This window comes from Cervus elaphus, chromosome 11, assembly GCF_910594005.1.
Source record: "Cervus elaphus chromosome 11, mCerEla1.1, whole genome shotgun sequence".
NCBI lineage: Eukaryota > Metazoa > Chordata > Mammalia > Artiodactyla > Cervidae > Cervus > Cervus elaphus.
In genome coordinates, this window is record NC_057825.1 from 34,475,555 (window position 1) to 34,489,606 (window position 14,052).

A 14,052-nucleotide genomic window follows, 5' to 3' on the forward strand; every position below is an offset into this window, starting at 1 on the left:
CTGCAGAAGGATACAAGCAGATCCCCTCTCTAGCCCACTTTTCTCCTCCCAAGCTTCCCCCAGATCAATGAGCCAGGCCAAGTCCAAGCCAAAAACGACCACCCCCACCACATTCTAGGCCAGTATAAGTTGGGATCATGTGAAATCAGGGCAAATTGAGGCTCTATCACCACAAGCCAAATCTCTGTTCACAAGGGCGCAGGTTTTAGGAAAACAACGGCCTTCGATGCATGCTCGGAATTCCTTCCATGGCAAGCCACTGTGAGAAAAATCTCACCCAAACAATGCACTCTTGGCCGCCAAGGGAGGGCGGCTGTCTTTTCAGGCATAAAGCTACCAGCAAGGACCCAGAAGTCACCCCAGGGAGCTGTTGGTTTCCCCAGAAGATCTAGCTGTTTGAAATCAACTTAGCAAGGGATTCCATTCACCCCTCTGCCCCACCTCCCAGTGCTGAGGCTTTTCTTGCCTCTAAGTCCTGGGAGAGCAGGAGGGTCATGGAGCTCGTCGTCCTCATGTGGGTTTTCAGTTGAGCAGTCGATGAATCCTTTTCTCAAGTGTAGCACCGAATGTTTATTCTGAAAAAGGATTTTAAAGAAAAAAGAACTAAAGAGATCATTGTCTGGCTTGGTCTCCAAAAACCAGTCCAGATATTGTCTAGATTTAAGATGATCGATTTAGGAAAGAAGATTATTCATTCATTGTCATTCAGTCATTCAACAGAAGTTTAGGGTATTTCTGGGTCAGTGAGGTGCACCCCCCAGAAATGAACACAGGAAGCCTCCCATGTCTACACCATAGGGGGAAACATCTAAAGAACTGCGTTTAAAGATGGACTGACCCAAGGCTCCAGCTGGAGGAGGGTGTGACAACCCACTCCAGTATTCCTGCTGGGAAATCCCAAGGACAGAGGAGCCTGGCGGGCTACAGTTCATAGGGTTGCATAGAGTCAGAGACGACTTAACAACTTAGCACACACAACTCCAGAGCCAGCAAAATCCAGGGAATTCCTGCCCAGGAAGTCAGCCTGGCCCTGGAACTCAGAGCACATGGGGGAGGCCTCGACTGACCTCCACCATTCAGTTCACAAGGCCTCCCTGAACCTTGGTAACACTGAGCCACCAAGCTCCACCCATGCGTGACTATAGAAGTAGACAACATGTGTACAAGGGACAGCAGCCAGCAACCCCAGACAATTTAGTTGGAATTGTTTTGTTCCAGAAGGCGAAAGTAGACTCCGTGGGTGGGGGTTCCCAGGGGACAAATTCCAGTTCAGGAGAAGGAAGACCATCATAACTGTTCAGTGCTGCAGGCTCTGCGGAGGGCCTGATGCTTATGCCAGACCTTGAGGGTGGTTACGTTTTCAGTAGATATGGAGGCCCTCAAAAAGTGTTGCATGGTTCAGGAAAGTACCCTTCACCTGCAAAGCAAAGGGACTCCTACTTAGCTGGCTCCCAGAATTGCCAAGGGGAATTAATTATTGTTTGTGAAACACTTTAAGATTCTCCGATGAAAGACCTTGTATAAATGCAAATTATTATTATTGTCATTAAAAGTGCTAGACAGACGTCTGGCCTGCTGGATAATACGCTGGCATAGTTCTGAGCAGCAAAGAAAGTCAGTTCCAGGCAGCAAGTTTGCTCTAGTTGCTCCGGAGGAATAGCAGGAAGAAACAGTGGGCGGAGGAGGGCTCAGCCCCTGACTGTGAAGTGAAACCACCCAGCTCCCACCCAGGCTGAACAGGCAGCAGTCTGTCTGGGAGTCCAGGCCTCTGTGTCTCCTGAGGGTCAGGCCTTGCTCAGATCTTCCCCTTGCCCCCTGTAGGAAACAGCCCTTGTTGAGTACAAGAGCTCACCATGAGTGAGTGAATGTCTGGTTGTCTGCTAGTCTGACGGATGAATGCTGGCCTCCATTCTTGGAGTCCTAAGTCAGATCTGGAGACAAAAGAGAGATAGATAGAAACCTCTTGTCATGCCTTTGATGGTGCTTATTAAGTCTCTTGAGGGAACCCCTTTAGCAAAGCCCAGGGAGAGATCATTTATTAAATTACTACTTCCACTAAAGAAACTGTCTCTGCCTAAAGTGCTTGGATTGATACCAAAGCAATAATAATAATAATGGATAATAGTACAGTCGGCCCTTCATATCTGTGGGTTCCACATCCAGAAAATATTTCAAAAATATTTGGAGGAAAAAACTCCAAAAAGTTCAAAAAGCAAAGTTTGAATTTGCCAAGCACTAGCAACTATGTACATAGCATTTATATTAGTATTTACATTGTATTAGGCATTTAAGTAATCTACAGGTGATTTAAAGTATATGGGAATATGTCCATCATAAGTTATAAGCAAATTCAGTCAAATCTCCACATTTGTAACATTCCATATCCACATATTCAACCAGTGGAGGATAGGAAACCAGAGTTGGTTGAATCCAAGGCTGCAGAATCCAAAGATACAGAGGGCCAACTAGTATACCACTTTATATATGGGACTTGAGCATCCTTGAATTTTAGTATCTGAGAGGGTCCTGGAACCAGCTTCCTGTGGCAGGTTCCAGGGGATGACTGTATGTTAGACCTGGAAGTAAACGCAGAGGCCATCCCCTCACTTTCCAGATGAGGCATCTGGGACACAGAGAAGTGAAGTGGCTCATCCACGATCACATAGCAAGAGCCAGGATCACAACTCATGTTTAATTATGTCAGGGTAATAATCCCTCCCACTGTATATAGCATTTTACAGACACATCACTTCTGAACAGCTCTGGGGAGTTTTCAGAAGCCCACAGATGTTACTGTTAAAGGAATCTTCTTTAAATCTTCTTTAAAGCAAAGGTACCTTTGCTCTTCTGGGGCTCATTATTTGGAGAACATTTCTGGTGCCTCCTGCGTGCCCTTATGGGGATTGCAGGTGCCCTTCCTTCTCCAGACACTCAGACTAGGCCTCATTCTTCCATAGGATGTCTTGATACTTCCAGGAACCAGATGGGCAAGTGAGCGAGAGGTCCAGTTCCTCCCTTCCGTCCCTTGTTATCACAGTCATAATTCTACTGGAAAGTCACCCAATGCAAGTTCCTAGATGAGAGCTAAGGATACCAGTCACCACCTCTGGACAAACAGACTTACAGGATGGAGGAAACAGACATAGGTGTAATGGGAGTTACCAGTAAGTAGCCCTCAGCATTCATTACTGGGCCATTGGCAATTCCAGTATTATGGAGTTTTAATGAAGGAGAATAAAAGATCCTAAAATGATGTTTGGGAGGGGAGGATCACCAAATCAAAGAAATTTAGAAATCATCTCACCCACGCCTTCATTGTGTGGATGAGGAAACAGAGTCGTGAGTCAGCGTCACACAGCAGATGCAGACGTGGAGGCCTCGACTCTGCGCTTAGCCACCAGCACTCTTTCCACTGGAAATCCTGGCGGTGTGCAAAGTATGTGCACTCTGGAGTCGAGCAGCATTGCCACCTGTTAGCGATGTGATCTTAGAAAATTACTTGACTTCTCTGAATCATAGACTTCTCATTGGCAAAAATAAAGATATAGGCGTCCCCCTCTTTTGGAAAAGTTCACGTTATGCCACTTCGCTTTTACAAAAGGCCTACATTAGTGCCTGTTTTCAGTGACCCAAAGACATCCAAAGAGGATTTTCACTTTTCTTTTTTTTTTTAAAGGCAAAAATAGCTTTCATTGTTTGTTTTGTGGCAAGCCCTTGTAGAGGCAGCGTACACCCCGAGCAGCCGGAGTGGCACCGCCAACCCCATTCCCCAGGAACCATGCTCACATCTCAGCATCAAGCCACCAGAGCTCACTTTCTGGAATTGCTGCTTTTCTATCTGTGAGCCCAGGTGTCTGGGAATATCATTTTAGCTGCTGGGCCAGGGGATTAGCTTGAAAAGAAGACGGACCATAGCCCTCCTTGCTGTCCCTCCCCCAGATCTTCAAGATGTATCTGTGAGCACCCACCTAAGAGGGCAAACACCCAGAGTGTTGTCCAATGACCAAGAGGTGCATTCAAAAGCCAGTAGACAGGGGCCCGGGAGGCTATGGAAGACAGAGCTTTGGCCTCTAGATGCTGAGAGTCTAGTGGGAGAAACCAAATTTACAACCAGGCAAACAACACTTAGCCCCAGAGAGACTCTCTGGAGAGGAGGAGAATAATTTATGCTCCAAGGAGTTGATATCCTACGTGTTCTCTGTCCTTCAGGGGTCCAGTACTCTCCTGGTCAGCTCCACCAGGACCCTGGGCACTTCCTCTCTGTGGGCAGTTCTTTGGTTTTTCCCCTCTTGCTGACTAAGGGGGAGAGGGTTGTCTGTGATCTTGACGGTGACTCACTGCCATCAGACAGGCAGCTGGCTTCCCCTCAGCAGTCCAGCACAGGTGAGCTGCATGAGTAGCCCTCCTCCCGACAGGCCCTGTGGACAATCCCAGCACCCTCCACAGGCATCTGCCTGGCCATCAGCAGGGCCACTGCTGGGCTCCTGCCCATACAACCCTGGACAGAGTGAGCAGACAACTTGAGATGCCCATTGCCATGGCACCTACCACCTGAGATATGTCAGATGTAGGTGCAAATAGGGTGACAGGGTGGACACAGAGTAGCTCCGCTCTGGGGTCCCAGGCCTCAGGAGGCACCACATTCCTTAGCCCACTATCTGGCCTAAGCTTAGCGCAGCCAGGTGCCCTGGGTCATCACAGCCCACCCGCCCCCACCTCCAGGGTAGAGGGGGGCCAGCCTTTCTCTGTGGCCACACTGTCGGCTGCTCCTCCCAGTGTCTCATCAGGCAGTTCACAGTAGAAAGAGCATCAGCCTGAGAGTAAGGAGATAGGGAGGACAGGCTCAGATTCTACCTACTAGCTCTGGAGTCTCAGGGCAGCCCCTTGGGACAGCCATTCATTCATTCATTCTTTCCTGCCTGTGAGGCCTGTGGATGGTGAGCACCACAGTGCACTAAGGATGAACCATCACCCAATTCTGCCTTCAAGGGGCTTCAGAGAAGAGCTCAGCTTTGTGAGAGGGGACTATTAACTTCTCCAGCTCTTAGTTTTCCCTTCCCCGTAATGGTTGGAGTATACAGCCGCTGAGGTTTCTGTTATAAAATTTTATCATTCTAAAGTACATCTTTAAATAAACCACGTGTTTATTACATCGTTTGAGAAATGTTTGTTGAGCTGCAGTGTGTCAGCACTAGACTCGAAGCTGGGCTGCAGAGAGGGATGAATATGTGCAATGGAGCTTGCAGTTAAGGAGCTTCTGGTCAGACGTGGCAGGGTGAATAGACAGATGTGGGCAGAGCTAGAGCCCAGGGGAGGAAAGCAGCCCTGTGGCTGGGAGAGCCCAGGAGGACTTCCCTGCCCACCCCCCTCATCTTGCCAGCTGGCCGTCTCATGGCCTCCTCCTCAGACCCTGCGCCAGGGGATGCCGAGGGAGCAGAGGCACCTACAGTCCACCCTCACCCCCACTCCTGGGCAAGGACTGGCCCTGCAGTTGCAGAAGCTGGCTGCATGCTGCTTTAGCCCCAGAGGAACTGGCTAGGCTCCAGAAGGCCTCCTCGGAGAGTCTCAGATGGAGGGAGAACCACTAGGTAATTTTGATCATTTCAGTACCCATTGACAAATACCCTATGATTTAGAAGGAGCCAGATTTCATCCCAATACTTTGATGTCTAGAAATGGATTCCAGTTGGTTGTTTGTCCTCCTAAAGCAGCATTTTATTTAATTCAACACATACTGAGACTACAGCCAGCTTTCTCATGGGCGAGGAGCCCGAGCTGTATAAGACAGAGTCTAGACACCAATCTAAACATCTCAAACTCAAGGCAGACCATGACTGGGCCTGAGGTTGGAGGTCAGGGTGCCATGGAACCCGGCAGAGGGGAGATTGATTCCAGCTGAGGGCGAGGGCCTCTGCCTGAGGCTGCGAGTGTGTTCTCAGTGTGATATCAAGCCTTTTGCAGCTCGTGGGTTAGTTTCCTTGTTTTGCGAGCTTAGATTCCTTAAAAACAAACCAGCCCTGCCCGAGGATTGGCACCTCAAGGGAGACTGTGTACATGAACCAGTTATAACCACTTGTTTGTTCCTAAAGCCCACACCAGCAATCCAGGCTGGCCTGGCAGGGCACAGCTACAGAATAAGCTCCCATCGTGCCAGGCATTTGCTCACCAGGGCGCCCAGAGTCGGGTGGGCCGTCTTCACAGGGGCTTTTGGAGGGCTTGGGGTGATGGGCATTGAGGCAGAACCAGGTCTCTTTGTGGAGATCCTATTATGAGGATGACCCCTTTGCCACGGGAGAGTAACCCCCGATGAGTCAGTCTTTACCATGGCCATTCAGGACAATGAGGACAAGGCAAGACCACAAGGATGATTAGTGGGACTTGTCTTACACTATTTACAGGACCGCTTTGATTTTCAGACCACAGTCAGCTTGCATATGACTGATTAAAAACATGTGCCAGTTGAAGTCACAGCTGCAGAAGAAAACTGGAAAAAAGAAAGGAGCCTTAGATGTTTAGGAACTCGCCTCTATTTGCAAAAATGAATTCTGACTTGATTTGTGTGTCCTTGATTTCCTGACAGTGAGGTTCATGTCCCCAAACCGCTTCTCCCACCCTGTCCCACCCACCCCCAAACTGGCCTGACTCGAGCAAACATCGTAAGGCTCATCTTATGATTGCCCAAAGAAAAGCATTTGGGAATTCCAGAGAGAGACCTCAGAGTCCTGTTTCGGAAGAGAGCAGCTGTTTAGGCTTCTGCAGAATCAAAGGTCCCAAGTAAATGAAGTTAAAGGCAGCAAGATCCCAGGGGCTACTCCGTCAGGTCGGGCTCCCATGGGAAGACGAGCTCTGGTGGCACTGGGGTCAGCGGCTCTCACCTGCAAAATGGGACCATGACTCCTGCCGCACGCGGCAGTATCATGAGCGGCACCTGCGCAATGTTCCATCTGCTTTCTGGGCTTCCTTCCTCTTTCCCCGGAGTCTCCAACCTCTTGGGACTTTTTATTCTCTGTTTTTTGTTTTCATTTTCTTAAAGTGGTACTGATTCTAATGTTTAGATGTTGATTTCACAGATTTTTGTCCTTTTGAAAAGGTCCATTGAATAAATCAAGGCTTATAAATACCAGCAGGGAAAACCCCTTTTGGTGAGAAAGGCTCCTAATTGCCTTCATCTCAAGGCCTCTGAGGATTCCTCTCACGGCTTCCCCGTCCCTACTCTCCTTAGTGCCCCCAGAGCCCCTGCCCAGGAGCACCTAGATGATGGATTTTCCAGGCATTGTTACCTCTGACAACTTAGCTTGAGCTCCCTGACTCTGGACCTCTGCTCAGTGGGAGGGCAGACATGGCTGAGAGAAACGAGCCTCCCTCCTTCTCACCACTGCCTGTGATTCCCGGAACATGTGTTCGGAGATCTGCCATGTTTGCAAAAAAGCATCCCAGATAATGACGAGCACTGCCTCCCCCAGCACAAGTCCTTCCAGTGCCTCGAGGCGTGGGCTTGGCTGGTGCCTTGATTTAACCAGTGAAGAGTCAAGACACAAAGAGGTTAAGTGGCTTGCTCAAAGTCATGTGGATTTCTCAGAACCATAACTGGGTGGCACCTAGAGATGACCAAGTATCCATCTGCCTTTTGGAGGTGAGGAGCCGGGCCTCAACTAGAGCCCGTGACTTCTGCCTCGTGGCTCAGGGCTCTTTCTGCTCACCCTGCTGTCTCTCCTTTTCAGTACTTGTCCTGGACAGAGAAAGGTCTGTTTGAGGACTGGGCCAATTGTGACACCCCCACTTCTGGTTATCAGAGCCATGTGATTATCTGAAACATCTGTCAGGCCCACAGCCCATCTTCCCCCAACCACGCTCTTGACCAGAGCTGCACACAAGAGCACACCTAGAACTCAGGCAAAAGCCAGCCAGGGGCGCAGGTGCCTCCCACTGCAGAGCCCATCCTTAGATACCATGAGTCCACCTCCAGTGGCTCTGGGCTGCATTTCAAGAGGTTCACAGTTTCCTGACAACTTTGGCTGGTTATCAAGTCCTGAGACCAACCATCTCTGTGCCTCCAACTGCGAGCACGTATGATCTATGAAAAGTGATCCAAGAAGGCCCAGAGGAAAGGATGATCTGGGACCTTTCCATCCACACAGGGTTTTTCTCTTTTTCTCTTTTGCAGCCACACATGCCCTGGCTGTCCCAGGGACTCAGTCTTTCCCCCTCAGACCCAACTGGGTCCCCATGGTAACAGTTGACATCTATTGATCAAGTAGTATGCCAGGCATCAGGCCAAGTGCTTACTTGGAGCATCTCATTTAATCCTCATGAGGATTACTCTTTAAGGTAGGCGTTATGGCTCCCCTCTTATAGTCAAAGAAATTAAAGCTGAAGAGGTGAGTCACTTGAACAGGTGGGACAGCCAGTAAGGAGCAGGGCCAAGCCTTGAGCCCAGGCGTGGCTGGCTCCAGAACACACACTGCCTATCCTGCACAGCCTCCAGCCTGCGGGGCCTTGGAGATCATCAAGCACAGCTCCCTGCCTTGAAGATGAGGGATCTGGTGCCCAGAAGGGAAGTTACTCCTGGATCCCAGGCCCAGAAAAGCAGACCCACTGAGCTCCCCAGCGCCCTGATTCCTGACCTCGGGGTCTGTCTGCTCTGCCCTCCTGGCAGTGCCTATGAGCTGAGGCCAGGAGCCAATCCTGCTTCTGATTCATGGAAAACCTACCAGACCTCGGCCTGGAGTCAGTTCTTTAAGTTTTATTCTGTTGATCTGAGACTCTGTGATTAGACTAAGTTGTGATTTTATAAAACCCAGAGTGAAGGGACTGAGATCAGTGAAAAGGATCAGAACCTGATGTTGTCCTCAGGCATATTTAGCTCTAATCTGGTCTAAAAATAATTTCCCTTCCAGTGTGAGTAGAATGAGGAGCTTGACTGACTCAAGGCCTCTATCCTGCAGGCCCTTTTGACCAGAGAAGGGGGACGTGAGAAGACCTTCCCCTCACCACCCCTGTAACACGCTTACACTTTTAAAGCTTACCATTTACTTTGTCTTTGGGTCAAAGAGTTTTTTTAAAGGTGTAGGCTAGTGCCATTGGCAAGTGATATATTCTGAGCAGCTCTCCACTTTCTCTGATAAAAAAACTGAAATAAATGAAAACAGTGCTTCAAAAAAAATCTATAAATGGCTGGGAGCCAGTTGTCATTTTCCCCTTCCTCCCCCCTTCCCCAAGCTGACTTTGTGCGGCTCCGCGTTGAGAAGTGCTCACTGACAGCAGCTGGTAGCATCATGCCTTTAAATAGCACTGCTCCGTACTGCTTCCCCTTGGCGTCACACAGTTTGCCCTGGCAGGGAAAGCCCAGGACAGAACAGGAAACTTCAGAATTTTCTGAAGAAGGAAAGAGCTTGCTGTAAAGCTTGCTCCCTCTTGCCAAGACCTTTCCGTCGAAGGAGCTTGCACTGGTGTGGCCCCTTCCCCCAGAATTTTCCAAGGAAAAAACTGAGCTGAGGAGATTCGCTGCATCAGTTTCACCCCATGTGACACCGGGCATGAGGAGAGAGCCCGGGGCCCCGTTTCAGCAGCAGTCAGTCCCACTCCCTCATCGGGCATCTACTGTGGGGCCAACCGCCTCTCCCCTTAGTGTCCTCACCTGGGACCTAAGACAGGGGCGCCGCCCCACCCGTTGCTCGGACTCCGAGATGTCCTTTGGGCAGGAAGGCAAATGCAGCGGAGGTTGGCAGCAGCCCATCGGTGCCGGACCCCCTGAAGAAGGGCCACCAGGCCCCCCTCCAGCAAACACAAATCCTGCTGGGGAAATAGCAGCACGTGAAACACCGGGAAGGAATGAACAGCCCTCACGACCCGTGGCGGCAGCCTGTCAACAAGCTTCCTTCCCACATGTGGTCCTGTGAGAGCATCACGTCAGGGCAGGCCTGTCGTCCCTTCTCGCCCTGGGGAAGCAGAACTCAGGGCATCTCTTGCCTGGTCCGCCTGGCTCTCCGTCTGGGGCAGCTCCTGCCTCATCGCAGTTCTCCTCCCCATGAGGACGATTGCAGGCAAGGGCTCCAAGGTTCTGCGTCTCAGAAAAGGCGGAGGATTGGCTGGAACAGGGATGGTGGAGGGCATTGATCCTTCTCACTGACAGTCGGCATAGGTTGAAGTTTGAGAACGGACGACACTTTTGCAGTTTTCTTCCTCAAAATCTAAATGTCACATCTGCCTGCTTTCTGGGCTTGCTCTCTTTCACCCCAAAAAGCATGCAAGGGACCTGCTTCAACTGCTCTCGCAAACTGGTGGTTGTCAGTTACCTTAGTTACAGCCATGAAGTCCTCGCGGGGCACTCTGTACAGGCCAGGCCTGTGGGGTCACCGAGAAGGAGACTCGCTCCCTCCTTTCCACGGCTAGCAGTGCCGCCCAGAAGAAGCACAGAGAGTGCATTCAGGGAGAGAACCTTCTGGTGACCAGGGAAGGCTTGATGGGGGCAAGGGCATTTGGCCTGAGCATGACTAAAGGCCCGGGGTGGTAATGGCACGTGTGAGGAAGAGCAGGTGGCCAGACGGGAGGAAGTGGGAGTGGAGGCTGGCGTCTGGACCGTGCGTGGGCCTCAGGGAGCTTATGACACCCCCGATTGCTCTCTTCTCACAGGTGGACATCCCCTCATTGCCTCTCACGGCTTCAGCATGTCTGCCATCTGCCTTTAAGTGAGCACCCTGACTCGTAATGTGCTTCTGATCTCCTGTGACATCACAGTGAGGAGACTCACCTGCAGGTTTTCTGGGAGAGGATCTTCAGCTTTCTTAGCTTCTCAGTGGTGGAGGGCAGGGCATGATCCCAAAATGAGACTGAGGAAAAGTGCAGATGGTGACAATCATGGCTGCAGGTTTGGGCAGATGAAGGGTCTTGTTTGGGGTAGGGACACAGACCCACGCTCAAAGAGAGTTCATTTACCTGCAACAGGAAGATGAAGCCTTACATCCCAGGAAGAAACAGCAGTGTTGTAAAAGGTAACAAGGCAGGGAGCCCAGGGTGTGGGGACACCAGGGAGGAAGAGAAAGAAGCAGCAGGATGAATTCGCTGCAGAGGTTTAGGGAGAAGTGGAAAGTGAGGGTTCTGTTACAGAAGTACCAGGCCCCGATGCACTTTCAAATGCGTAATAGCGATGAACACATCCATGTGGCATGCACTGGCTTGGATGAATGATAGACGTTCAGGTCATGATGTCCTGGTTGGAAATGTGAGACAGGCCATTTGGGAGAGGACTGGAGACCCAGATTCCAGGGGCGGGGGGAGGTGTTCTCTGCTGGGGGTGTTTCAAGCCTGAGAGGAAGCGAGGGGAGTGGAGAGCAGGACTGGAAGAGGCCAAGGAGAGATGTCACCTGGGGGTGAGGAGGAGCAGGGAGAGAAGGGAGGGAGCAGGTCTGGGTGTGTAATGTCCGGGCAGTAGCTTCCAGACGCAGGAACCACTGCAGAGAGGCTGCAGAGACTAGGACTGAAAAATCTAAGCAAATCCCTGAACTGTGAAAGAGGTCCTCCCATGACCTGGCTTTGCGGGGAGGGGATCAGGCAGGTGTCATCACTGATGCTCTGTGTGGCTAACTCATGGTAACCCCGGGGCTGCTGAGTGTGTGGGACTCCTCGCCCGACATCGAACCACCCGTTTGAGCTTCTTGACTCCTGAGCAGTTCTCTGCTCTTTTCTCACGGGTGGACGTCACCTCGTTGCCTCTCACAGCTTCAGCACGCCTGCCATCTACCTTTAAGTGAATGCCCTGACTCTTAATGTGCTTCTGATCTCCTGGGGGCCTGGAGCATCAAGCTTACTAGGACTGTATCCTAATTATTAATAACATAGACTTGGGTAGGGTACCTGAGGCCTTTGTGGTACCGATGGTGACGGGTCATCTAGCTCATGTCACAGGTCCGGGTGAGCCACTGCTGGACAAGTCAGCTGCTCCGATCTCACCGGCATCGGGGGCAAGGGAGGGAGGACCGGGAGGCGCACAGGGTGCCCACCCCAACCTCTCCGTCTTGTTGCCTTCCACTTCCCACCACGCCCTTTCTCTTCTGGAAGAGTGTTTAGTTCCCAGCTCACGAGCAGCAGTCCCATGCTCCGCAGGCCTCTGATCCTGCTGTGTCTTTCACCTGGAACATGTGTAAAATGCCTGCTTCACCTCCTCCTCCGTTGATTGCCCCAGGCTGGTGCCTCATGGCACCTCCGTAAGTGCCCTCGCCACAGCAGTTGGTATTTCTTCTGTGTCTGCTGCTCCTCGAAGCTGATCTCATCCGCATGGGGTGCCATGTCTGGGGCATCTCCCAACCCCTGACACCTCAGACAGTGCCGGGCACAGCCTCCTGCTATTGAATGGAGAGTCTGCTTCTACAGGTTCGAATCTGGGTGCCGGAAGAACCAAATGGTCTGCCCCAGATCCTGTCGCTAGTCTGAGAAGGCTCTCCTGACACCCAGCCTGGTTTTCTTTCCAGTAGATCAAACCATGAGTATGTTTGCAAATAAATGGAGACCATGGATCACTTTGAAATTCATCGTATTAGGCCTTGCTTATCTATACACAGGAGACCTGGGTTTGACCCCTGGGTCAGGAAGATCCCCTGGAGAAGGAAATGACAACCCACTCTGGTATTCTTGCTTGGGAAATCCCATGGATAGAGGAGCCTGGTGGGATACAGTCTACAGGGTCGCAAAGAGTCAGACACAACTGAGCAACCAGCACTTTTTCCTTTTCTTTGTCTGTATGAAGTTGAAGATCCAATTGAGTGAAAAGTACAACCCTGTTGATATTTCAGATCACGAAAATGACTGGTTGCTTGGCTTGGTCACTCTCTGGCTTGTAGCTTGGACCCTTGGTTTTGACCTGGGAAAGGGCAGACAGAACCTGAATACTGATGTCTAATGGGAATTGGCAGCCAGGAAGTTCTGAATACAGGCCCCTTAAGCATCCATGAGAGAGAGCACAGCAGTGAACTGCATGGACCTCTCTTGGAAAAATCCAGAAGGCTTTGCATCAGCAGAGAAGGAAAATCCAGCCCAAGATGCATGAACAATAAATAACAACTGTTCTGAGTTAGGTTGAAAGCTCTGAGTTGCACTTTTTTTTCAAGTTGTTTGTGCTAACCACAATTTTTTTTCTCCCCTTTTCCCACCAGGGCTTATTTCAAAACCTTTGTCCCTCAGTTCCAGGAGGCAGCGTTTGCCAATGGAAAGCTCTAGGAAACACCAGTCTTGAGAGGTAGCCAGCCAGACTTCTCTGTCCACATGCGTGTCAGCACATATGACTGCTTCCTGGAAGCCATTGGAATGTCTTCATGGCAGCGTTTCGCTCACACAGCAGCTTTGCTCCCCGACTGGAACCCAGACTTGAGCTGGCTGGCGGGAACCTGGGTCCCAGAGCCCCCCCGCCTCTGGTGGCTCCCTCTTTGTTTCCTGCAGTATATTTCTTAGTTGAAAGAAATAAAGTCACAAATCATGATGCCGTATTTTTCCAGGGAAAGTAAGACATCCTAAATGCACACACCCTGATTCCAAAGCCTTTGTCTCTGAGACCTCTTTGTAAGTTTTCAGATTAAACACACCTTTGCTTTTCTCTTTCCCCCGAAACTAGTGCCTGTGTGTTTCACACCCCAGTGTTTCTCATTTTGGACAGTCCTCCACTTGTAAAGGTGCTGCCTGAATGAGTCTGACCAGCTGGCAGGGTTTCAGCCACTTCCCAGCTGGGCCCAAGACCGGTGCTCAGGAACAACTAGGTTCCAGCACCAGCCTCACTTCCAGGCCCTTGTGTGTACTCCATGTACAAAGCCCATCCTGACCCAGAAGGCAGTCATTAAAGTCATTAAAGCTTGTTGAATGCCTCAAGAAATTTATCTCTCTTCTCCCGCCCCTCCTCCCGATGCCATTGGGAGAGTTGTTTGGACTTATGAAGCACTGTGTGAATTATACCTGGAAGACACAGGTAGGGTCCCATGGGCGAACCCTGGGTTCAGGCCTGCCAGCTCCACTGCCACCCAGGAACAGGGCTGGGGAAGGTACCCTGAGCAAGCTCCATCTTCCCTA

General features: G+C 50.7%; 1 protein-coding gene and 1 long non-coding RNA gene across 5 annotated transcripts in view; one reads left to right on the forward strand and one right to left on the reverse strand.

Annotated features, from left to right (window-relative positions):
* Window positions 1-13,842, forward strand: part of BABAM2 (BRISC and BRCA1 A complex member 2) — a 401,843-nt gene extending 388,001 nt beyond the window's left edge. For 2 of the 3 annotated variants that reach the window (XM_043917462.1, XM_043917463.1), the window contains exons 12-13: window positions 10,633-10,688; window positions 13,149-13,842. In XM_043917462.1, coding sequence (XP_043773397.1) covers window positions 10,633-10,688; window positions 13,149-13,228 — 136 coding nt within the window. In that variant the 3' untranslated portion in view covers window positions 13,229-13,842. The remainder of the gene's footprint in view (window positions 1-10,632; window positions 10,689-13,148) is intronic. The other variant, XM_043917464.1, reaches the window with a different exon arrangement.
* Window positions 9,035-11,062, reverse strand: LOC122703290. Of its 2 annotated transcripts, none has more exons than XR_006343432.1 (4): window positions 10,936-11,062; window positions 10,751-10,829; window positions 9,638-9,792; window positions 9,035-9,130 (listed from the first exon to the last, which is right to left on the reverse strand). It is a non-coding gene; the product is annotated as an uncharacterized LOC122703290 (long non-coding RNA). The 2 variants fall into 2 exon arrangements; XR_006343433.1 differs by having other exon boundaries at window positions 9,638-9,795.
* Window positions 13,843-14,052: the final 210 nt, after the last annotated feature.